This window comes from Xiphophorus maculatus, chromosome 13 (genome assembly GCF_002775205.1).
Source record: "Xiphophorus maculatus strain JP 163 A chromosome 13, X_maculatus-5.0-male, whole genome shotgun sequence".
Lineage (NCBI taxonomy): Eukaryota > Metazoa > Chordata > Actinopteri > Cyprinodontiformes > Poeciliidae > Xiphophorus > Xiphophorus maculatus.
The window spans coordinates 15,643,296-15,669,350 of NC_036455.1; the positions used below are offsets into that span (position 1 = coordinate 15,643,296).

The following is a 26,055-nucleotide window of genomic DNA, read 5'->3' on the forward strand; positions in this document are numbered from 1 at the left end:
TTACAGTCTGTAGCTCCTCGATGAAGCATGAATCATTTAGGTTGTGATGTTTGAACAGTGTCATAAATGCTGGACTGTGGCCTATATAAAACCCGCTCCGTAAGCTTTGTAACGTAACAGGACTCCGGGTAGAAGTGCAACGCTTGCACTTTGTTGGGTTTATAAATAAACTGCAGTGGAAGTGAGAAAACGGAGATGATGGCGAGGAATGCAGCTCACCTTGATGAATGGCACTCAGTGTGGAAGTAATATTTCTGCTCTGACTTTAACCAGAATAACCGCTCTCTTCCTCTTCCCAAGATGCATTTGTCACCCCCGCCCCGATTCTTTCCAGCAGCATTCAGTGCGGTCTCCATTTCTTCACAGGTAGAATTCATTAGTGTAAAACCGCTGCTAATGTTGGACAATTTGTCACAATTAGAAAGATGAAATCCACACTGTTTCCTAAAGAGTTCACGTCTGAAACGTCTGAGTAACTCTCTCTTCTCTCTCTCTCATTATAAAGAAAAGTGAATTCTATTTTGTTCATCGAGTCTCACTTGAAAAGTCCTGAACTGGCCTGTTCAAAGGGATCCTACGCATTCTGGAAAAGTACTGAATTTCATTTAAGTATGAAAAAAAGAGTATTTCTGCACAACAAAAAAAAACATATCAGATTAAGGAGAACTTACTGACATTTCAAGAAATTTGTGCACTAAGGGAAAACCATGAAAAACATAACATCAGGTCTTCATTCCTGTTAATTATGATGAAAACACAACATTTAAGATTAGATTACATCAGATTAATAAAAAAAACATTTTAATACATAAATGAACACTTAATCAACAGTGCATTTAATACCTGCTTTAAGGTTATTTTAAGAAGGTACTTTGAATCTGACAAAGAGCCTCATTGGAACCCATAAACTTAACTCCCTCCTAGACACAGCTCAATGTTCATTGATTTTTTTTTTCTCTTTTTGTGGAATATAATTGCAAATTATTCAGGGAAAGCTTGCCTATTTGCAGATTTTCCCATTGCATAAATTTTCAATACAGTTTAGGAAGCTGAAATACCTCGCCGCGATACTGCTTGACACGCTGTCAGCTGGTATTTCCTAAGCAGCCAATCCAGGAGGGTCATTTATTTCCCTTGGCGCTGATTGGCTGTACCCGCAACAGAGGAGATGAGGAAGACTGTAACTCACAGGTGTCAAACTCCAGTCCTCAAGGCCGGTGTCCTCCAGTTTTTAGATGTGCCACAGGTACAAAACACTGGAATGAAATGGCTTAATTACCTCCTCCTTGTGTAGATCAGTTTTCCAGAGCCTTAATGGCCGAATTATTCTATGCAGGAGGTGCAGCAGACGCAGGACAGCGGCCCTGCCTCTTTGTTTTTGAAAGGTGAAACATCATACAATTTGATTAGATTTGACTGCATAATGCACCGGTATGTTAGTGTTTTTAAAGACGTTCTCCTTTTTGATTTATAAAACAGCAGAGGCAGGACAACGGCCCTTGAGGACTGGAGTTTGACCCCTCTGCTGTAGATGTTAGCTTCCACCTTCACATCAAGATGGTTTCCACTATGTGTATTAATGTGTATTAATTAAAATAGACGGATACATGCGCTTTTAGACTAGACATCCAGTCTAAAGTATTTACAGATTTCAGCCATTCACAGTTAGCTCTGATCCACTGTTTTCTAATATACTGAATATTCTTGAAAACGCCATTATATCCAGACTTTGTTATTTTGCTCTTTCTTGCTCTCTCATCCCTCTTTCAATTTTATTTCTCCCTTTCTCTCTTCATCTGTCTCTCTCTCCACCCAGTCTTCCACTTCATATTGTTTCCAGGATATTTGACACCAATCCACTCTAGAAATGTCATAAATTCACAGTGAACTAAAGTTTTTTTTTTACATTGTAAAACTGAATGTAAAGAAGTAACAACTGCAAATTTATATCTTTAGAAACTAAAAATTTCCACATCTGAATTATGTAGGAACCTGCTTTAAATAAGCAACATTAAGTGGTGACTTATATTACATTAGAGTGGGTTAGCACTCATTATTAGCACTCATTAGCACTGCTCTGTCCCTCTCTGTAAGGTTTTTGTCAGAATTAGTCAAATGGACCTTCTGGACAGATGATAGCGCCTAATATTTAAAGGATCCTGGCCGTCTGCCCGTCAGGCTGGGTGTAGATAAACCGTCCGCTGCGTCGGGTCAGCGACCCGATGTCAGCACTTCCAAGCCACATTGTTGTTCCCACCAACTGTCCATCAACGACGGCGTGTTTGTCGTTGCCCGCGGACCCTGACCACCCACCTGAACGCAAACCTCCCTAAATAAATAATAGCTGCTTTAGCCGGTGCCGTTGCTCACCGGCGCTCCTTTTCCTTCAATAAACAGATTGTGCAGCCAGACCAAATTACCATACTTGACATTCATCACCTTATCAAATTGCAGAGCAGCTGCCCCCTCACAGCTCAGAGCCCACTGCTGGGGCTGATTCTGGTTGTGGGCTGTACATAAGTGCTACTTGTACATAAGATTAAATGAGCAATCCGCACTCAGAGGCCAAGATTCATTATTTGAGAATTCATCTCAGAAAGGCATATTTTCCCTTCCTGCACGCACTCAGACGTTCATAATTACAGCAGAGCGGTGGGTTATACATCTCTGCCTGATCACATCACATATTTAACAGGACGTTGTCCTTGTCCTTAAAAGGCCTTCCTGTTGTGTTCATCTAGAATAAATATGTTACATTGCAGACAAAGCCGATTCTGTCATCTTCCTTCTCTTCAAATAGGAGAAAACCACAAACAACCTAGTCAGGCTGGTGGGTCTCATGTGTTTTTGCTGCCTTTTTGTTCACTGTTTGCTTCAGTGGAGATGAAAGTGGATTTCTTGGTATCCGGTGAATTGGCCTAACTGCGCTCCTTCTTCCTCTAACTCTCTGTCTTGCCTTGCCTTCTCTCCCACCTCGCTACCTTTTTTTGCGCCACTTCTCCAGGCTGTGGTTCTGTGTGATTTGGGTCTGTTTGTTCTGCCTGACTGAATGAGAGCCGCAGATTCTAAGCAGCGGTCTGTTCTTCCATGTTTCTGAATGGTAATTCAGTGTGAATCTTTATCCCTTCTGAGTCATTATGTAATTACAGCTCCTCCTGTTTACCGCTGTCCTACACGGCTTAATTTGGCGAACATAATAATAACGAAAGACACGTAGCAGCAACTACTTTTTGAAGTTCGGATATGATGCTTTTTAGACGCACCTATCAGAATAGTCTGGCTATTCTTTCAACCCACAGTATTTGTAAAGCTGTGAACTGCCATTCATAGATATGAGGCAATTTATTTCTTTTTAAGATCTATAATAGGGGAACATAAAGTTATGGTAATTATAATATTTAGCCATCTGCTGAATTGGAAACCTCAATCGAAACCCAACTTCAGCTCTGTATAACGGTTATACATGGTGTGAAGTTGGATTACAATAAACTCTGTCAAAAGAACACGTTTATCCAACTTATGTAGCTTACAGATATTGTATGCCTACCATTTTTCTTGATAATGTTAAAGAAAGTGCAAGGTGATGAGTTAGTTGCCAGTCTATTCAAGGTTGAAGCCAGCTAACACTAGCCTAGCTATGCTAATAACCACCGGAGGAAGAAGGGAATCCAGTAGGTGACTGTCCCAGGCATGCTAGGTTCTACTATCTCCAAGGCTAACGCTAGCAAATTCAATTGTGTCACTAGCCTATCCATGCTAATCACATGGATAGGCTATGAATAGATGAAGAAGACAAAAGAACACACTAATACTTCTAATGTATGTAGCTTACAAATATTGTATGCCAACCGTTCTTCTTGTTAAAGTTTTCTTAAAGAAGAAATGCAAGGCGACCAATAAGTATCCAGTATATCCGAGGCTAACGTCAACAAATTGAATTCTGACTAGCCTATCCATGCTAAGGGGTAGCAGAGTGGGTGACCATCCTACATGTGCTAGTCACCAGCCTCTGTAAAACCAACAGGTCGATAGTCTCCATAGCATTTGCCAGCTCCAACTACTCAGTTACCGGTGCCAGCCTGCTGCTAATCACATCAGTAGCTAATTCAGAATAGATTTAGCCTCCTGCAATATAGAAGTAAACACCATTGGGTGCGCAATAGTCTTAATGTCGGCGCTGAAATTGTCTTTATATTCTACCCATGCAAGTACTTACCTTAAGTCAGGTTTACAAAATGTCAACATTTCTAAATCCGTCATGTTCCTTAACAGACAGAGGCTGAAATCTCGAAAGGATAAGACAGAATAATGTTGCTGTAGTTAACTTGTTTCCTGCTCAAAGTCTTGCTCTCGTTCACTTTATCACAGCCTAAGTACTCCATAAAATAGCAGTGGAACACTTTAACTTCAGTTAATTTTTGTGTACAGACAAATAAAATCTTAAAACAAAAGCAGGGTAGGCTGCTCCCACCTACTGATTAATACGGTAAGTACTTCAAAAGAAAGAGCGACCCATGTCCCGTTGTTGTAGCTGAGCTTATATTCTTCTAACCCAAAACCTGAAAATAATCAAAAATTTGAAAACTGTATGCCAACTTTCTAATAACTCAACCGTGCTAGGCCCTTTATGGGTTTTGAATCTACAATAATTTTGGATCACTTTTTAACCAAAATCTTACTAAGGACCTAAAGAAAAAGGTACAAGAAATGAATTTTACTTCGATTAAAGTATTTAATCTTCACAGTTAAAATCAATACATTTCCAAATTCTTCTTTTCTTTCTTAATTGCCCAAATTACCGTTTAACAGCCCATAAAACCGAGACCGGCTGCAGGTAGAACAGTCCTGTTTTTATTGTTTACTTTAAGTCAGCAGTTCACTCTTTAATCTAGCAGAACTGCTGTGTAGCAGTTCAGCACATCCGCCCCGTTAAAGTGAGTAAACGTTCTGGCGCCGCTGTAAAACCTGAGGGGGGGGTGAAGTTGTCTCCTTTCAGTCCGACTGGCTGCTGTTTGAACAGCTCAGTCCCGATTTCCTAATGAAGAAGAAGATTGGGAAAGTTACGGGAAAGATAAGGCCGTTATCTGCTTGGTATATAGAAAGTTTGTCTCAGAGTGCTTTCCAATTAGTAAGTCTGAGCCCCGGGGGTCCCATTGAGAATAATTGTTTTCAAGGATCAGCCGATACCCCAAAGACTGCAGTAATGGCGCTGTATTTCTCCAGTGCGGGCCTCACATTACTGTCGGTTCTTACTGAACATGTTTCCTCTGGGATGATAGACCCGGCTTTGTTGCTGTACTCGTCCTGCTCTTTTCCTCCGATGAAGATGCGGAGCTCTCGGCGCTATCCACCCGCTGCAGATTAATTAAACCTCTGCAACGTGTGTGTTGCTTTCTGCCGTTCAGGGCCAAAAAAGCAAATAAACAGCCTTACCGAAGTCAGCCTTTCTCCGTCAAACCGTTTCGCTCTTTTCACAGCTCCACAAAGTGGACTGTTTTTTGCCTTTGCATGCGGTCGGAGTGCCTTCCGTTTGATGAGACCCGGGTAATACGATCTGTCAGATACAAACAAATGAATCCAAACGCTCTTTGTTTGAGTGAACAATGCCTTATTTTCCTGCCACTGTCAGAAAGGTGAAGGAGTTTGCTGCAGATGCCATGAAGGCAGCTGAGAGATTTAGTGTCTCTGTTTGCCTGACACATTACAGATCTGTAACAAAAAGTGCAAAACCTCAATGTTAAAAATACAAACCTCAGTGTATTTTATTGGAATTGCATTATTGTAAATAAGGACTAACATCAGTATAGTCATTTTTAAAAAAATTTTGTATTGGTCTGATATACAGGTAGGCATTTATTGTATCGCTTATCATTTATTATGAAAAATCTCCCCTAAGAATCTTGATTTATCATTGTTTTGATAAATTCCAATGAATTACAATAAATAAATAAAAAATTACAATATTATCAGAATTACTGTGGGCTCTTTAGTGATATAAATCACCCTTCTTTAAGAAAGTGGTGTCTTGAAGAAGCCTTTTTCAAATGGTAATATTTGTGTAGCGTTTGTGATGCTATCAATGATGTACCATGCATTCATTGCCATACAGTTACCTAAAAAAGAAGTAATACATAGTTTTTTCTGATCTTAATTTGTATCATTATCACAATGTTACCGCACAATATTGCAATGAAATTCAATGTCCATAGTCTGATAGATAAAACTGTAAACTGAGCCGATATTAACAACTGATTTTTTTTCAAGGTCTTGATAAGGTATATATCAGTTATCTGCCAATAACGGCTATATTAATATCAGATATTGGCCCAGATTTTTAGATCGGTGCATCCCTAATTGTGAAGCGTAAGAAAATAGATGCTATAAATCTGAAAAGGGTGATCTATGTTTGTATTATGTCAAATAATAAAAGAAGAGAAAAGTTTGTCAAGAAAAGTTTGGTCTAATTTAACTTCAGACAGGGAAGAAAAATAGTTCAGTGAATGTAAACTTTAGGTTTCAATTGTACATCATTCTCCTTTGTGTTGATTTTTTGCAACCCAGATTTCAAGGGGCATCAATACTTTTGTTAAGCCACTTTAATACTCCAAAAATTCCTTTTATATTTAAGAGCAGTGAGCAAGGAAAGCTAATAATGTGATTGTCTCTTTTCTGCAGTCTTAGATGCTGACTTTTCCCATAAATGCTCAGCTGGTTTGCTTACTTCTAAGGAGACAGCCAGACAGACTCTGACCTCTTAAAAGCTATTTTTGAGGCAGAATTTTTCCTCTAAATGTATGCCTCATATCTCCAGGAAAAGGTCGATTCTAAAGGTAGCGCTCTACTGCATTTACTATATGAAATGAAAGGTGAAACATCATACATTTTGATTAGGTTTGACTGCATAATGCACCGGTATGTTAGTGTTTTTAAAGACGTTCTCCTTTTTGATTTATAAAACATCCATCAGCCCATACACTATAATGCATACAAACTCATATGTGTGAACATTTACATTGAAAATTTAAATGCCACAAACATGAATCATAGAAGCAAAAATGGGTTGCAGGCAGTTTTTTTTTATCCAACAGAAAACATTACATAATTCTCCCTTTGGTATCCGCAAATATGACAAACTTTTATCAGATAAAATTTGCTCCAATTCTGATGTTTGTTCTCACCATTGACTCATTGTCAACCCATAAAATGTAATTTTTTTGGGTACACTTCTGTCATGTTACAGGTCTTCAAAAGTCTTAAATTTGAGTTGGTGCAACTTACAGAAACCTTTCAAGTGCCATATCTCCCTCTTTTATGTCTTTTTATAACTTTTAACATTTTACTTGCCTCTCTAACCCCCCTAAAATGCCTCTGAATAACAGCTTGGATTTAATTATGATGACAAAAAGAATGATGGTGTACAAATGTATTAATATTGAGGGACCACAGGATACCACCGCTATCCTGGTCCGTAATTGGATTCAGGTAAAAATGTTATTGTTTTGCTGATGAATCATCAGAAAAAAGCAACAGACGCGGTTTGGGACGGATAGAAAGCGCTGCTCGTATTCTCCAAAGGTTCCCACTGAGACTCACAAACGCGACGTGCTCCAGTGGCGCCTTCTGCTGAGATGTTGATTAAACATTGACATTTCGCTTCCGTTTAATCGGGATTTGCAGGAGGAGAAAGACGGATGTCCCGAGGGATCGAGTAATTTCCCACAAACTACATCTCAATAACCTACTGAGCAAACCCCCCGCCATCCTTGAGATTTATATTCCTGGTTCCTGAAACGGTAGATGATGTCGTCTTTTATGGCGGATGCTCCAATCCTAAAATCTTGCCTCTTTTACATATTTAACATTATGTTTCAGATTTATGTTTGCATTTTCCACATTACGATTACTATTATGATACAGATTTAAAGAGCCCCGTTAGCGTTCCACCCCTCTGGAGTCCGACTAACTCGTCAGTGTGTGTGCTGTTAACGCAGCGGCGATGAGAAACGGCGCCGTGATCCTCGTGCTCAGCTGGGTGAGAGGAGGCGGCAGGCCGCGAGGAATATGAGTGCTGACTCAGGCTTTTCACATATATGAGAAGAGGAAGACGGAGGGGGGAAAAAGAGAATACAATCTGACCTGGTTTCTTTAGTGGTTGCTGATGGGGCAGGAAGAGGTTGTTTTTGTGTGTGATTTTGCTATAGAATGGTTTCACTACTCAGCAAAGATCTGTTTCTGAGGGAGCAGCTTGCGTTGCGATATCCGTTGTTTATCATAACCCACACACACATTCATAAATCAGTTATTCAGTTCTTCATTGAATTTACAGTACAGGTGTATCAGTTTCAGTTTTCAGCTGTTTTAATTCTAATTGAACTGACTTAGCAAATTAAAGTTGTTTTTACATGTTTGACAAACCTTGAGAAGCTACTGGCAGTATTCAAGTGTGCTGTACTGGTGCAGAGTTATCAAATGAATATGTAATTCAGTACATTTATGTCTGTTTAGATATGAATAAATATTTTCAGTCAGTTCAGACGTTTTTCTATATCGGTCGATACTAATCCTCAGATATCGGAAGTGGATCGGTGCATCCACATATCTGGCCGACGTAGGAAGCCATTGTTGAAAGAAAGCCATAAGAAGTAGGGATACACTGATATATCGACCCTGATTTCCTTAATTTGGGGAGATTGGTACTTGCATGAGAAACCGATCTTAACCTCAGCAAATTTCTAAAAGTCAGCCACTGTGCCCTTTTTGTCAACCACACATGCACGGTTAACAATAGTCACCCTATTGTTGTAACTTTGACTTTTTAGACAAAAGAAATTCTACAATGGCGAAAGTCGTCTTTTTAAAGATCAGTGATCGGCCAGAAAACTGCCTTCAGTGCAGCCCTAAAAATAAGCTCTGCTTGCAGTTTGCCACAAGTCATGTAGGGAAGACTGTAAGAATGTGAAAGCAGGTGGTCAGCGGGACGTAATCTTAAAATTAAGAGCCTCATTTTACATCAGAGAGATTCAAACAAGTAGACGAGATTGAAACTGATGCAAAAAGTAGCAAACGAAAGTCAGCCCAGAAGGTTAAAATGATTACGACTATCCCGAGATAAAACTGGTAAATTAAAATACAATTATATGATTGAGCCATCAGTAATTTACTCTGGTGTTAGGAAGGCTAACGGAGGTGTAAACAAAACTTCAATCGTCCTTAATACTGATGATCAGTAGCAGCCAGAGGGAAGAAGCTTGTAGTGTTGAGTTTATCTATGTGGGGTCAGACGCTGTCTGAAGTCTTTTCTCTCTGCTGGGTCATTTGTTGTCGATACCAGCGAGTGGATCCAAGGACAAACCACTGGCTTTGCTGCACAGTTTGATAACTTTATGAAGAGGACTGCTGTGGATTTTGTTCAGAGTTCCAAACAAAGTTGTAATGTTAAAGTTTCACTAAAGACACACAGAAGACACAGAGTTGACTGACATACCTGGAGTTTGTAGGATTTTTAAAAAATAAATTACTGTTGGTAGCATAATTTTGTCTCTTTTTATAAAATAAAATAAAGGCACTTTAGCAGAAAGTCCAACTTTGCTGTGCGTAAACTCATCGGTCAGAGTTGTAACAATCCTATTGTGTGATATGTTAACATGCTAATGGTAAAGAAAATTGCCATACGCAGAATATTTTTTAGAACATGGAGAACTGCTCTAGTAACACTCGCATGCCTGTCCAACAAAAATAATAAAAAAACAGAGCAAGTGATCAAACTGCATCTTTTCAGCAAGTTAGATTTTAAATCTTAAGGAGAAAAAGAATACTTTTCTACAGCTGTAGAGTGCATTTCTTTGTTTTTATTCATATTAACGCTACACATTATGGCGTTAAAATAATTTCATCTAAGCATCACATCTCTGTAAAAATGAGGTGAGAGCAGAATGCTCAGGAAGATGTAAGCCTCTATAAGGTCTTACATCTCTGAGTCTTTCTGTTGTTTTCGTGCTACATTTTTCATTGAAGCTCCGTGTTGAAAATAAAAATTATTTTCGCCTTAAAGGGGCAGTATTGAGTGTTCTCTGGCACATGGTGCCATTTTATAGCACAATCAAGTAACTGTTAATGTCATTTGTTGTAACAATGCTGTATATACTGTATATCAAATACTACTTAAAAAAGATTTTACTTAGTAAATTAATGGTAAAATTTCAAAGGTGGAGTTTTGTTCTGAAGTCATCACAACATTGCTCTTCTATTAACCCTTTAACAACATTTCTACCAGTTTTTCACTGAATGAGCTAATGAGTTCAGCAGATGTGCAGTTCCACCAGGGGTTTGCTAATTACTGTTGGCTAGTCTGAAGGAGCTGAGTGGGAGAGTCGCAGGGGGAAGCTGCTCTGTGAGGCAGAAGCTGCAACTTAGAGGAGGAGCTTCGTCCTCGAAGGTGGAGCTAGGTCCAACCAGGTGTTTTATTCAGCTGAATGGTTGCCACGGGAGATTAATGGATTTCTCAAACATGCATGAAAGAATCAAAGTAACACTCCAGATATGTTTTTGATGAGGGGATAACTTTATAACAAATCCAAATCTCCAAAGAAAGAAGTTTGGCAACACTGCCCCTTTAAAACACATCTCTATTTGTCATAAAGTCATCTCTAGTGGAGGAACTTTAAGTTTTGAGAAAAGTCAGTTATGTAAGCATAATAATAAAGTCTAAATGTGTCCTTCTTATACAGTCAAATGCTTTTAAACAAACTGAAGTGAAACACAGTCACTGCTAGAAAAACAACAAATGTATAAAGAACAGCGTTGAACCCGAAGCTTCTATTTTTCCCCGCATATGTTTACCTGCTTGCCCCTATCCGTCGCCCCATGAGGGGCAGGATAATCCATCTCAGGCTCCTGTGAAAAGATCTTTGCAGTCTTGTCAAAAGCTTGAGCAGCAGCATTGCAGGCTGAGAGGAGGGGGGGTGAGTAATACTTCTGAAAAGATGCCTGAGGGCTTAAATCTGATTCCACTGCCTGTAGCTGTGCCAGAGAGAAAGATGATGTGATGCAGACATTGGTGACTGGGGAGATATAAATGACAGTGAAATAAGTGTCAGTGAATTGCGCAGTTGACTCTTAGAGTCATACCTCCGTCACACTTGTTACAGTTAGACATTACAGTCAGACTTCCTTTGGTCGGGTCTAGAGACGTTTTTCTGAGGGAGAATGCCAGCGGTTTTCTTTAATATCGTCAGAAAGTGGAACTATATTTCAGTCTGTCTGAGATGTTGTTTTTTGTGATTACTGGTTCATGAGCGAAACGGTCATCCGTGTCTACAGCAACACACAGCTTCATTTCTTTTTTTCTTTTATTTGGAGCCCCAAAAAGGCCTAAAAAATATCCAAATGCAAAGGCCAAAGATCAAAACAAATGATTTTTATTATGAAAAACATTCTACAAAAGGACAATGGTTTCAATATATTAAAACTGTTTGAAACCGATTCTTCTGATGTGTCTCCAATGTATTTTTTGGTAAGGTGTTCCATGTGAACATGTCGCTATAGGAGGTGGACATATTGAAAACAAGCCAAGCCAAGTGCAAACCGGGCTGCTTTATTTTGAACTGTTTGTAGATTCTGTGCCAACGAAGAATAATCCGAGACAAAGCAAGAGATTTAATTAAATCTAAACTATTCTGTGTCAAAACTGCAAACATCTTTTATCACAGCCAAACTTCTACCCAATTGGCTCACCAATTTATCGATATGCTCTTTTCATGATAAATCACTTTCCAACACAACGCCTAGTAACTTAACTAGGTTTAACTATGGATTATCGATAAGATATTTAGACCCTATTATTATAGATCTTGTTTCTGCAGGATGCCAAGTACTTCCCTGGCCAAAGGGGATACTTGGTCCACCCTCAACTTTCTTGGGGTCTTTCTTCAGATGCCCTATCCATCTCAGCGAATTCCTTTAGACGCAGAGGAGCAGCATCTCAAAGAAGTCCAAGAGAAGGCTACATTCTCTGGAATAATGGGAATCTCATTATCTCAATTTTGACCGATTGAGTCGGGATGGTAGTCTGATGGGTTCAAGTTGATACATCAGTAAACCAAGCGCTTTACTTTTTGGGTTTAGCCCTTTTTCCTATCATGATAGGATAGAGCAGTGCCTCCATAGGCCCAGATATCTCCCTCTCTACCATAAACAAGGCATAAAGATACTTGAACTCCTTTTACCTGAAGCACAATCTAACCACCAACCCAGAGGGAGCTGTACAATTTTAAGAAAGTACACGACCATAAATAATATTTCAACAAGTTTTTACCTTGAGCACAAAACTATAAATTCTCCACTTTTCATTTTCAGTATTAATTTACCAAGGTCACAAAGTGTAGAAAAACACAAGTCAAGGGAGCTGTGTATTAAGAGTGCTTGACAGGCATGTTTGAAAGCACACTCCGTACCAAGAAACAGAAGGCCAAAGGTAGTGAGGTTCCACTGATTACGTTCAATAAAAGTCTAGAAGCGTGAAGCCTATGTAGAAAAATAGCTGTGGTGATTAAAGTTGCATGATAGACTCCCCTGTTGCTTGTTTTTGAGCCACACCATGCAGCTGAAATACAAAGAAGTTAGTACCACAAGTTTGATTTAAAAAAAAACAAACCCAGTGGCTTTTCTCATTAATGTTGCAAAACATGTACACAATTTGATGGGGGTTTTTTTTTAGAATTTGCTTAGGCAAATTTGAAAAAGTCTGTTCGCTTGACAAATTACGTTTATTGTAATCTGCTGAAGTAAGTCATCCTTGCCCGAAAGAATTCCTCGTTTGTGTCCAGACAGATGGTGTTGTTGCTTCGAGCAACACCAGAGGGATGACAACACAAACCAGGATGGTTTGAAGAAGGAGAGGGTGGGTTAGTTATAAACCTATTTTATGTGTAACTCCAAGTGAGAAAATTAATTTAAACCTCAGATATGTTCTCACAGAGAGAGAAAGCAGTTTGTGGTTATTGTCTTCATCTCTGGCTTGCTGTTGGGAAGAAACCCAAATTCAGAATGAAAACTGGGTTCAATTTATTGTGACTAGAAGTTACAACTGTCAGAATCTCATGAAAAAAAGGAGAAAAAACATCACACTTAAACATTTGTCAAAACTTATATCCCAATGTCAATGCTGACATTTAGCATACCCTGTCTTAAAGGGACCTAAATTTACACTTGTACTGACCAAATATGACTCACCTTGGGAACATTTCATATAGACCGTATATTCATACTACCTTAGGGAATATTTCATACAAATCATGTATGAATTTGTACTTCCTCGTGGTCTTCTCGTACCAACCATTCCTACCTCCTTAGAGACTTTTACTGACGTCCACATCACAGTTTAGCCCCTCCAGGGACTTTCTATACCAACCATGCCTGAATTCAAACCACACTGCTTTCTGTATCGACGACGCCTTAATGCAATCTCTCCTTCAGGACTCTTCATACCAACTTTACGTCAATTTGTAAACCCCTTGGGAACGTCTGTGTACCAAATATTTCTCAATTTATACCCAATTTGTTCCCCACTTTCAGGATGTTTGTACCGACCTTGTGTTAATTCTTATGCCCTTTGTGAATACAGTGAACCCTCGCTATATCCCGGTTCACCTTTCGCGGTCTTGCTGCTTCACGGATTTGCATCGTGCATTGTGTTCTTCATTCTGATTGGCTTAACAGTTTCTCCGCTTCTTCTCTACCTGTGTGTCAACAACGTTGCGGTTTAATATGTACACGTATGTAAAACAGCTTGCCAAATTTAACATAATCGATGGTGGCAGGTCGGTTTATAAGAATCTTTTTGCCCAGAAGAAAAAAGAGCGACAACAGCTACCGATGACTATGTTCTTCTCTCAAAAAAACACACCTGCACCGCAGGCTTTAGAAGAAAAAAAAAACCCACCACATTTTTTATTTTCTCCCATTCTAATCCAATGACTCGGGTTGCGGTGGGGGGGTTGCTGATCTCCTCTATTCGGGCACGGGAATCCGCCTCCAGTTCGTGTTAAAATTATTATTTTACAGTACAGTAGTTATTTGTAAAAAAATAAATAAAAAAATGTATACAGTACTTTTTATTTGTTAAACAAATGTTTGGACCTGTAAAAAGGTTTTGTTCTTTGGTTTCAATGTATTATGGAGTGTTTCATTGTATAATAATTGTAAAAAAGTAAAGGTTTCTACTTCGTGGATTTTGCCTATCACGGGTTCTTTTTGGAACGTAACCCCCGCGAAAAACGAGGGTTCACTGCATTTCAAACCAACCGTTGCTTAATTCCTCCTCCCTTTGTCGACATTTCATACAATTCTTGGGAACGTTTCATACCAACTGTTCATAATTAATAGCCCACTTTGGGACATTTCTGGTGTGCTATGCTTCATTTCATACTAAAACCGCACCAAATATTAAATTGCAACCTCAAAGAGAAGCTTAAACGCTATTCACACTTCCCATTTCAATAATGTCTTTTACCTGTTTGAACATTTTGACGACTTGTCTTCATAATTCATAAAAAGTATTCTTTTTTTCTATGAGAATTACAATCGGTAGCTACATGAGTTTGAAATGATTTGTATATGGGTAGAAAACGAAGATCACAGTTAATGAATCTATGAATTTACTCGGAACTGGCTTTTAAAAGAGTTAAAACAGTTAGAGATGTCAGTCGGACTTTCCTGACAGCCAATAATCATCTTAGTATAAAAAAGCAATTTGACTTCTAAAAGCAGATTCTTCTTCTAGATAAATCAAAACATCAAGCCACCTCTTTCATGCAGTCCTACCAATACCAATAAAAACAGCTACAACATGCACTGAAAGGCAGATCTGCCATCCTGTTGTCTGAACCTTTCTGACACCCCTTGAGAAGGAGGAGAACTAATAGATTTCTGCTTTGTTGATTGACAACTGCCTCCAAGCATACTGAACTCCTCTACTGTGAGCTCCCTGCTCTGGATCCTTGTCACCATGTATATTTCACAAGTGGGTTGCTTAGAAGCTTGTGGTTTCAGAGATGACTCAGTCACTCTCTGAGTGCTTGTTGTTGGGCCATTATTCTTCCAGTGGATTTCTCTTTTCATTGCACCACTGCCTTCATGCGCCATTGTTCTTCAATTAAACCCAAACAAAGCTGACACATTGTCTCTGAACTGAAAACAGGGGTCTACCTCCAGCCTATCAGTTCTCAGCTTGCGAGGCAGGAGGGGAATCTATAAGTACCTCTGTAGTTAACATGGATGCAGTAGATGATGTGGGGATTAATGGAGGAAGGGGAAGCAAAACGACTGACTACTATCCCTCCTGCCCTCGTTGGACTCCTTCGGGGACTTGTTAACGTTGAAGGTCTGTTGTGTTGTGTGCGTCATGGTAACTAAATGAAGGCTGAAGAAGCCTTTGTAGCTCCTGGAAGCGGCCCGTTTGAGTAAAAGAAAAAAGCAAAGCGATTGGAGTTCAAGGAAAGATGGTATCGTGATCTTTAGTTCTCCCTGTCTTTGTTCAAGTTTGTTGGAAGTCTTATCTAACTCTTTGCTTAAAGAAACCTGTCAGGATTGGTTTCAGTCACAGACGTTGCGTGAATATTAAAGTTAATTACTTTATCCTGTTTTTGCCATCAGTCTCCTTTCCTTTGTATATTTTTTTTCTGTTTGCCTCTTCCACCTCTCAGGGACGTATTTAGAATTTTTATTTAACCAAACAAAACACATGGATCCGTTCAGAGTGGGAAAACCATGCTAACTTAACTGTATATAACTCTGTATAACACAGTTATATAGTGGAGTAATATAACTCTGTTATTAGGCCTGTCGCAATAAATCAATTAATCGCCCATAAATGAAAGTTATCGACCTAGTTTTAATTTATCGGCTTTATCGTTTCTTCCAGCCTTTTTCTCTTTCTATTGATGACACTGGATGAAAAAAGGCTCAACTCCGGTGCTCTCTGCTAACTCCTCCCTTCCTCATTTCCTTAGTTCACACTACATGATTTTAGAATCCGCGGGTCTTAAAACCTGAGACCCACTAGCAGACAAAAAACCGTAGATGTAACGGGTTCGATTGGGTTCGACCATGCAGTGTGTCCAGCCACACAGCAAGAGCAACACACCACACACGGACCAATTTCTCTCACCGACATTCAGATTTCAGACAGAAAATCCCGTATATAACTGCACTATATATCACACGTGAATTTAGTGTAAACAAACACGGCCGACGACGTAGAAGCAATAGCGATAGTTTGTGAGCTTATTTTAAGTGATAAAAGATGTAAGAAAAGGTGTTGTATAAAAGAGTGGAGGACGGGGCTTTATTTGCTGCACTATGATGTGGAGGTGAGTTATTCTGTTTTGTCGTCTTTGCCATTTGTGTATTTAAGCTTCATTGGTAAATTAGTATTTACCGTTTTAATCTTTAAAATTACATTGAGAACAATGGTTGGGTGCTAGGGCAGTCATTCACCCAGCAGCCCGTCGTATTTTTGAGTAAAAAAATTTAATTAGTTTAAAGTTGACAGAAAATTTGAAAATATCACTTGATATTTATGTGTTATTGAAAGATTGGAAGGTTAATACCTGAACAGCATTTATAAAGTCTTAAAAAATGCAAACATTTTAAAAATACTTAAATAAATAAGCAATGCTTAGCCTGGTGGGTCACAAGTAAAGCCTGGTGGCCCTCCAGGCTTATAATAAACTGATATCAGGGAAACCCTGATATACATCAACTTGTCAATGGGACTACAGGTTGAAATTAGCCACTGGGTTATAATCTCAAGTACTTTCATGTAAATTTTAATTAATAAACAATCAACAACAAAAAGTTGTTAGTGTCAGTTAATCTCTGTGTGGTATGATATGAACAAATTGACCGCTCTAGTGGGGTGGCCAGGCAGGGCCACAGGGGTGGCAGTGGCATGGCCACGCCTCATCTGTTCTACTTCCAGAGATCAGAGCTGTGAAAACCATTTGAAGGGATTTTTACAAACGGATGCCTTGGTTGTCTTGGACCCAGAGAAGAGGACGATTAGTTCTTGTACCCTGTCTATGAAGTCGTTCCAGTCCACGTCCCTCTCAACGCTCCCCCTAGCACTAGGATGATACAGTTTTCGAGTCCTTCCCATATCGGCTCACCAGGGCCAAAAGGCCGGAGTCCACCCTGACGACTCTGATGGCTCAAATTAGCATCCCTTCTTCAATTGTAAATGTGGTCGTTGACCGTCGGGCCAGAAGGTGGGAATGTGAATAGTCCATGTTGGGGGTGGGTATCTATGATACCAGCAGGAGATCAGGTCTCCTGTAGGTAGTGCTCTTCAGTTTAGTTTTGAAGCATACATGAAGTGTTTTTGGAGAGATGTGACCTTTTGCAGCTGATCCATGATGTTGTGCTGCATTATCCAGGTCATTTTGCCAAATGTACATAGAGTTTGCAAAACATAAAATCTGTTTCAAGAAATGTGCAAAGGTTTTTCTAAAAGAAATTAGTAATGTTTCTCTTTGAAATAAAGCTATGTTATAGCTAGGTTATAATGATTTCATTGTGCTTGGGTGCGCCAGTAATGGCCTTATTTACGGAACAAAAGCGCCTGTTGAAAACAGCTAATACATTGGAACCTCAAACATTGTCCTGAGCCGTATGCAACGAAATTTCGTTCTTTATACACCCTGTGCATTGAAAATGACAACAAAGTCAGTCTAAGTCGAAGTCGAAGTCTAAGTCTATTGTGCAACTGTGAGATGCGTTGAGGCCATTACCAGGGTACTGATAAGGTAATGGCCCTATTTACAGAACAAAAGCACCTGCTAGAGAAAATCCTTCAGGTCATTTGGACTATCGAAGCCGATATAGGTATACGTCAAAGTGGACTAACTCTAGCCATTCTAGTGGCGACATTCCTGCTGTCTGAGTTTGGAGTAGATGCTTTTTTTCCTGTCCTACATCAGTCATTGTGGGTCCCTAATACAGCTCTAATGATGTGCTGAGGCTTGTGAAGCTGCAGGCTGTTTGTTTACCAGCAGACACTCTGTAGTACATTCTCCTGACACCCCTAATGCAATCAGACTCCCATAAAATGTACACATAACGATATTGCCGAGTAATGGCTTCAACATTACATCTGAGGAGCAACACACCGCACCGAGTTACTTGTTGGACCCTCCTAGCTGTAAAGGAGAGGTAAAGAAGAGAATGCACAACTGCTTTTGTTGCATTCATAGGTCAGGTTTGTAAAAAATGTCTTTACGTTGGACAATTTCTTTGCACACTTTCAAATTATGACCCAAATTATGGCATTAAAATCAGAACTAAGTTTATTTATTTTTTTATTTTTCACATTTACATCAACCTCCACATTAGGTGGCTTCATTTTGTAAAGATGTGTGAAATCTCTTAAATTAAGTGTAGTTATTTATTATTGGCTTTTGAGGAGAAAGGAATTTTCACGTCGTGATGCAAACAACAAATTGGGCCCGCATGATTTTTACAACGTACCTTTTAAGAAAAGTACATTATCTTGTTGAAAATCCAAGATGGACGCAAGTATTCAAGATGGCTGCCTCGTCAAATGCAAAGAAATGGTTTCCGTAGTAGAACCTGAATAAACATAAATGTGTAAATTCATGTTAAACTGAGTGTATTCTGACTGGAAAAATTAAATGGTGTTTGTTGAATTCCAATATGGCCACCTGTTTTCAAGATGGCGGCCATTACGTGACTCAAAATGAGCATTCTTCCATTGCTTTTTAAATTTTGTAGTTTCCACATTTGATTACTTAGTCAAATTATCTTCTTGCTACATTCCTGTCTTGTGAGTATATGTATGCTTTTTTTTTTTTTTTTACAGTGTCTTTTCCCCTTTTGCATTTGCCGATTGATTTTTAGGGTATTGTTCAGAATATACTCAAAATTGTTACATTCTTAAAAAACTAAATCAAATTTATCACTACCCTGTATATCAACTAAGTGTAATGACCATTGTATCATAATATTAAGTCATTTAGATTTTTTAGAATACAGAATTTGATTTCTCAGATTCAAAAACATATATTTTTGACGCATAGGCCATCAAAATAGGATTATTCAATCAGAATATAGTTCGAACACTGTTTAAAACTGCTTTGAATGGCAGCCATCTTGACAGAAGGTGGCCATTTTGTGTTTTCAAGTGGATGACATACTTTTATGAGAAAGCTATTTCTGTATGCCAAATATGATGCTTGTATCAGTAGCATCATATTTGGCATAGTGAAAGATTATTCCAGCAATCTGCCCACTAACCCGGAAACCTAACCTCAGAGGTTTTCTTACTTCCTATATCGTTATACTTACTCTTAAACTAAGTAGTAATAACTCTTGATTAAATTAAGTATTATGAATCACAAAAGTCCTTCAGTTAAACTTATTTTTATAGAGATTATTGTAAACACACACACACACACACACACCATGTACTCAGATCTCTTCAGTTAATTGCCGACAAGAGTTTTAAGAAGTTGGCGGCCTTTCACTCCACTGCTCAGCACCATACGGATCCAGTAATGAGGAAATTTAGGAGGTTGTATCCAAAGACGAAACCGTCTGAACTCTTGCTAACTTTTCAAGATCTAACACCTAATAATGAGCTACCTCTCCATCACCAAGCACACCTCCTTCCACAACTCTTGTCATTACGTCTCAGGCTGACGGGGCCTTTCTGGTTCAGCTCAGTCTAAAACTCTTCATTTAATACCAGACTCTTTTTGACTTTTCCATCTGAACTGCCTGAAAAGACTCTGTTCCGAGTCTTGACTTTTTTTTTGTGGCATATATGTTACAAATAGTTTAAAACAAGATTTCTCTTTAGTAAGTTTTCCTGCTAACGGAACTCGAAACTAAAAACTGATTTGCAGTTTCCTGGAAGTTTGTTCCAGGTTTGAGGCGCATAGAAGCTGAAATGGTTGCAGAATTCAGTCAAACAAGAAAAGAATTAGCAGCATCCAGTAAGCTTTCACTTCATGTTGACTCCTACCATTTTGCCAAGTGTTTTTTGTTGAATGCTAGGTTGCTACCTTTAATAAGTACCAACTTCTTTAGAATAAAAGTAATAGTGTGGTAATATGCAACTTCCATTCTGGTTTAAATGTAACCATGTGAAAAAATAACTATGGCTTGGAGCTTCTTCTTTTTTTTTTAGTTAGCATAATAACTGTAAAGTTTGAAACAGTTACAACTTTTCAGAGTGTTTTCTAGTGACAATTTATAAGTGTAATTGCTGCTACTGAATCATTAGTGTGCATGTCAGGAGCAGGAACCTGTTGCTAAAATATAACCATTAATTTTAAAAAAGGCTCACCAAAACAGATGGGTTTATTACTCCCTCTAACTAAATGTATTGTGTAAAACTTTGTATAAAAAAAAAGTTAAGATTGATTTCCTTCAACATTATTTATTTTCACCTGGCAACAAAAAACATTTAATGCAGCAAATTGTGAGATTAGCCCATCACTTACAGCTCACTCTAGGAGTCTCATGTTTGTAAAATGCCTCAAATTTGAATAATTTTGTAAACGGCAACATTCCACCTCTATTACAATGTAGTTTAACAGCTGAAATAGAGAGCAGAAATCACATAAAAGTAGATTACATCTGAAACTTGGTTAGCAGTTGACATGAATGAACATGGGGGAAGCATCTGCAGTGTGTGTGGGCGTGTGCGTGCGTGTGTGTGTGTGTGTGTGTGCATCGGTGGGGGGTCGGATTAATAGCAGAGGACAGAGATTGGATGAAATGATCCAAAGCTAAAAGCAGCAGGAGGGAACTCACCCCTAAAACCCCGCTGTCTCCACTATTGATATTTGCAAACAGAAGAAGAAGAATGGAGTTATGTGCGTAGACACTCAAGCAGCCTCTCCAACCAGCTCAGGTTGCAAAAAATAAATAAATAAATAAAATTGTTTGGAAGTCGCAGCGAAACTAGAAGCGTGACTCACAGCAGCCGCTCAGCCTCAGAAATGAAAACTTGTTAGCTTGAAGGATCAGCGTAGCTCTTCTGCTGAGCTTTTCCTCCCACGGTAACCTGTAACTGGCATGTCACCTGCCCTCTTCGCTCATATTAGTCGACATCTGACCTTTAACGAACAGAGAGCCGGAGCCTAGCCGCCACCACTGGAGGTTAGCTAGGCCTAATGAGAGAGAGAGGGATGGGGGGTGGGGGTGGGCTCTGTGTCTGACCTCCACAATAATCACGCAGACCCTCATTAGCATGACGCTAACAAGCCGCTCGGCAGAGGATGTCACGGAGAAAGCTGGAGTGGAGCGAGAGATGGCATGTTCACTCAGAGCACATCAAAGGATTCTCCAGCCACCTACAAATGTGTGTTTTCCTTTTTTTTTGTTTCCTCCTCTCTTCCAGCTTCATCATTATCCATAAGTGGCTGGTTTGCAGCAACACAGCTGGCATCGCTTGTTTTCGTTGTACAACATGTTTCGCCGTATGTACGTTTTTAAATAATGTACATATTTTGGACAGCTTTGCTACAATGTCGTGGGCATGGTTTTGTTTTGAAGGGTTTCTAAAGCATGTGGAAGTTTTATTTCATACTTTCAATGTCTGAATGCCCAGATATTGTAACTACAACTCAGATCTCACTGCTGTAGAAATTGGTTGTATTTAATAAATTAGCACTTTGCGGTTATAGCTCCAGTCTTCATTTTCTGGACTTCATATTTTCCTTTGTGCTAAGCTACCTAGCTAGCTTAAGCTGTCAGATTTTTTTGTAAACTGTTATTTGGTCTCAATCAATAGTTTTCCAGGTTATCTGAAAGCTTTTTTATTTATTAATACCAACAGATGGATATTTTGTCTTCACAAAGCAGGAAAAACTCAAAGCAAAGTCAGATTCTTAGAGGAAATTATCCTAAAGTCTGTAAAGTTTTTAGCAAGAATTAGCTACATCGCTCATGGCTGCTTTTAAATGTTTCTCAGTGACATAAAATCCTTTTTGGCGGTTTTATCAGTGTAGTTAGCGTAAGAGCAACTCTTCCCAATATAAACCCCATCATATGTGAACTTTATCAAATTATTAGCCTATTTCTACTCAAACATGGAGTTGATAATATCTCAAAAATAATATGTAAAAGTTCAAATCTCAAGAATTAAAATCTTTTATGGACATAAAATGTTAAATATTTGTCTCCACTCATTACAGTGTAGGTGTCTCTCTGGCTGTCAACTCGACATGAAGCTAACCTCATAATTCATTCTCTGTTTAGCCAACTTGCTCTTTATTGAAAGTTTTTATTTCCCTTCAGTTATGTTTAATGAAAACAGAAGTTGTCATTTCCCCGTTTTTTGTCTTGTGGATTATTGATGAGTGCAGGAGAAAAGTAAAGAGAGAATTTGCAAAATAGTTTATTTCTAAGAAAAAACTAAATATTCACATTTTGTCTTAAATTTCGGCTTTCAGGTTGATTTTAAACACAACAAAATGGAAATCATTCTCATATGTCATGGATTAGTTTTACGTTGACGCCAAACCTCAGTTTAACTTTTTTTTAAGTATAAAAATATTTTATTTTATAATTTATTCAGATATTTTGAACAAACAGAAATTGGCCGTTCCGTCAAAATCACTCACAATATAAAAGGTGTTATTTTATACAACAAACCGGTCACAATGATGCCTGCAGCACAGCTCTTATGGTGAAGTTTTTTTTTCTTTCTCTACTTTCCTGAACCATTCAAGGTGTGTTAAGGAAACAGTTATAGACATTATATAACATTTTAGTGTACCTGTTCTGGAGAATGCAGAATACTATCAAAAGTTACAATTAATAACAGCAATAAATTAAGTAAAACTGTGAATTGAAACTTCCTCTTTAGTTCATTTGTATTGTTTTTAATCTCCAAAGTGTGACGATGGAAAAGTTTGAAAACGTACCTTGAAGATGCTTGAATAGACTCGACCTATCCGTCCACCTCTTGGGGAAACGAGGACTAAAAACCGAAAACCTGCTGGGCTGCAGTTTGCTGTCCAATCAGCAAGCTCAAAACCTTAAGACTAATGATTTAGCATATGGAAAGCAATCTTCAAGTTCTGTTGTTTTTTTTTTTTTTGTCCAGGGGTCAAAAACGGAAGTACGATGACGCCGGAGAGGATGAGGAGGACGCTGATGTGGAGAGCAAGCAGGAAGGGCGGGACTCCGCCGACGAGTCGTTTAAAGACTCCAACGAGGAAGAGGAGGGCAGCAGCTCGGAGGCAGACGAGATGGCCGCCGCCCTGGAGGCGGAGCTAAACGACTTTATGTGAGAGGGGAAAAAAACCGACTGAAAGCCAGCCCTTACCGACGTCACACACGGTACCCACACATCGCTCTCCCGCCCCCGTAATCCGGAGTCGCCGTGGTTACGGCGTGGGGAGCGATGAATGTGTGTCGTAATAAAAACCTGAATGTCCTGTACAGAACCAGCGCCTTTCTGCGGAAATGAAGGCTTGGACTTTTGTAGCACTGGTATATAAATATATATATATATATATATATATAAATATAAATGGATATAAATATAAATCGCCTTTTTGTGGCATAAATCCTTTGACGTTAACATTTTATTGTGAGGAAAGCTCTTGGACTTATGAAATTTGATACTTTTGTTGTTTTTCTATTTGGATTTTTATATTGTTGAAAAGATGAATAAAAAAAAACATCAGTGTATATTTTGCTGATGGTTCTTGCCAAAGAGTTTTGAAATAGGTTTGCCAAGTTGTGCAGCTAAAAAAATATTTTAATCCCAACTTCCACTTTTTAAGATTTTTCTTTTAAATTTTTATAATTACTCTTTGATCGCAGCAGGTTGTTAGGGTCAACTAGTTTATTCAGACATTCGAATGTGTTTCTTCCATTAGTTTTTTTGTTATTTGTATATTTTGTAAACATTTGTGTGCTAACAGAAGATCTTTTGTTAATGACGAATAAAAGTTAACATCCCAGTAACAGGAAGCGGATCTGACTCTGCCAATGATGACTTCCTGTTGACGGGAATCAGAACACAGGAAAGAAAACAGATTGTATGGGGGCAGACATTTTGAGTTCAACTGAAAATAAAGGGATTATAAGATTGTCCAAAACCGCTATCTGATGTGAACTAATGGGAAAGTTGGTCGTGTTAGTTGTTGAATTTTGTTTTACACATTCCTGAACTATTCTTTAGATTAGTGCAACTTGAAACAAACATTTTTACAAACCAACCCACCAATTTCTCTTATTATTTGGAACTGATCGGGGAACTATGATGAGTAAAAGTAAGGCAAGTAATTTGAGTAAATCACAAGTAATTTCTTTTTTAGCTACAAATGCACAATTTCTGGATGATACCAATCTCCATTTTGACTGTTTTTTTTTGCTCAGAACTGCATCACACAGAAGATAAAAATGCACCACATCAAATTGATGAAAACATTTCAGAATTAGCTAGGTTCATTTTTTTTATCAAATAAAAAAAAGTAGGAAAGTATGAGTTGGTTGATGCATTTATAAAACAAAACTGGTGGGAATCTTAAATTTTGATGAGAATGTGTCCCACATATAAATCAGAGCTGATCAAAAGGAATATTGAGTCTTTAGGCAAAATCTTTCATTTTCATGGTTTGTGTTTTAAATTAGTAGTTTTCATCTAAAGAGTCAAACTGTCTTTTGCCTGTTCTGTGCCCTTCAGATTTCAGAGCAGCTTAATATTTTATATCCCACTATTCTATATATGTTGCGTTCTTATCTAGGATTAAAGCTGGAGGGACATAAAAAAAGAATGTCAGTTTGAAGTAAAATTGTCAAATTTCATTTTAGCCGACTTGTAGCAAACAACAACCAATCAAAGCAGCCCTTGGAAAAATTTTTTTGCTTCAAAGTAGGGATGCACCGATATAAAATTCTAGGCTAATACTTACATCCGATATTAATATTGCTGTTTTGGTCGATAACCAATATTTGCAGATATTTATTTTTCTCTACTGTCTTGATGACCCAAAAAAACTGTAGAGTACAGTTTCTTTAAAACTGCACCATGCTGCATACTTGTTCGTGTTGGATTAAAATTTCTAGACACAAAATCACAAATATTTATTTTTATAGAGTTTTTTTCCTTTTTGATGTTTTGCAGACTATATTTTTTCAACGTTTTATTACTATTATTATTTTGAGTGAAATCAGATTTTATTTTACTGAGATTTTAGGATGGAATATGGAAATAAATATCGGTTGTTAATATCTGCTCTGTTTTATTTACTGGGTGATATCAATATGCAAAAAACAAAACAAAAGACTAATATCAGCCCATACTGGTGCCGATATGCCCTATTTCAGAATGCCAGTTGTGGATCCTCTTTCTGCATATAAAACGACTTAATACATTTAATTCTAAATAATAGAGTTGCTGCTTGAAGGGTTTTCTTCCACTTATGTTCACCAGACCAAGTCTGGCCCCGTTTACAGGCTTTGTGCTAAGCTAACTAGCTAGCCGCATTGCTCGGGATTAGCACAGCATTTCTCGGGGTAAAAAACATGTAAAAAATAATTTTAAAAAGTGGATTTACTCTGAATTTTCCTGGTAAAAAGAGAAACCGTCTGCAGACGATTAACGGAGAGCTGGAATAGTTCACCTGAAACATCCACACCCCGCACAACGTGGGCTTTTAGAGCCTAAGTCTGCGGCCGCTTCCTCTCCACGACGAGCTTCAGATATGAAACCAGAGTGTCTCCAGTCTCCCTCTTGACTGGTTGGATTAATGTTATTTCTAGGAAACAGTTCGGTTAGTCATGTTTTATTCTCCACTTGTGTTGTGTTTGTATTATCTTGGAGATGGGTGGGGTAAGGGGGGGAAACTAACCTCAGAGCTCTTGGCGGAATACTTGAATTTGCATCGTTGCGATATTTCTACAAAAAACTGATTTTTGCTTATCAAATCAAATTTTTCAGTTTTGCTCCTGCTCTTCTCATGGGAAGCTTTAAACCTGAGCTCCCAGAACTGAGTAAAGGATTTCACCAGCACTTCT

General features: G+C 38.5%; 1 protein-coding gene across 1 annotated transcript in view; it reads left to right on the forward strand.

The window, feature by feature from the left end:
* ctdp1 (CTD phosphatase subunit 1) overlaps positions 1-24,000 on the forward strand; it is a 78,658-nt gene extending 54,658 nt beyond the window's left edge. The window contains exon 13 of the mRNA XM_014472640.2: positions 23,132-24,000. Coding sequence (XP_014328126.1) covers positions 23,132-23,318 — 187 coding nt within the window. The 3' untranslated portion in view covers positions 23,319-24,000. The remainder of the gene's footprint in view (positions 1-23,131) is intronic.
* The last annotated feature ends 2,055 nt before the right edge of the window (positions 24,001-26,055 follow it).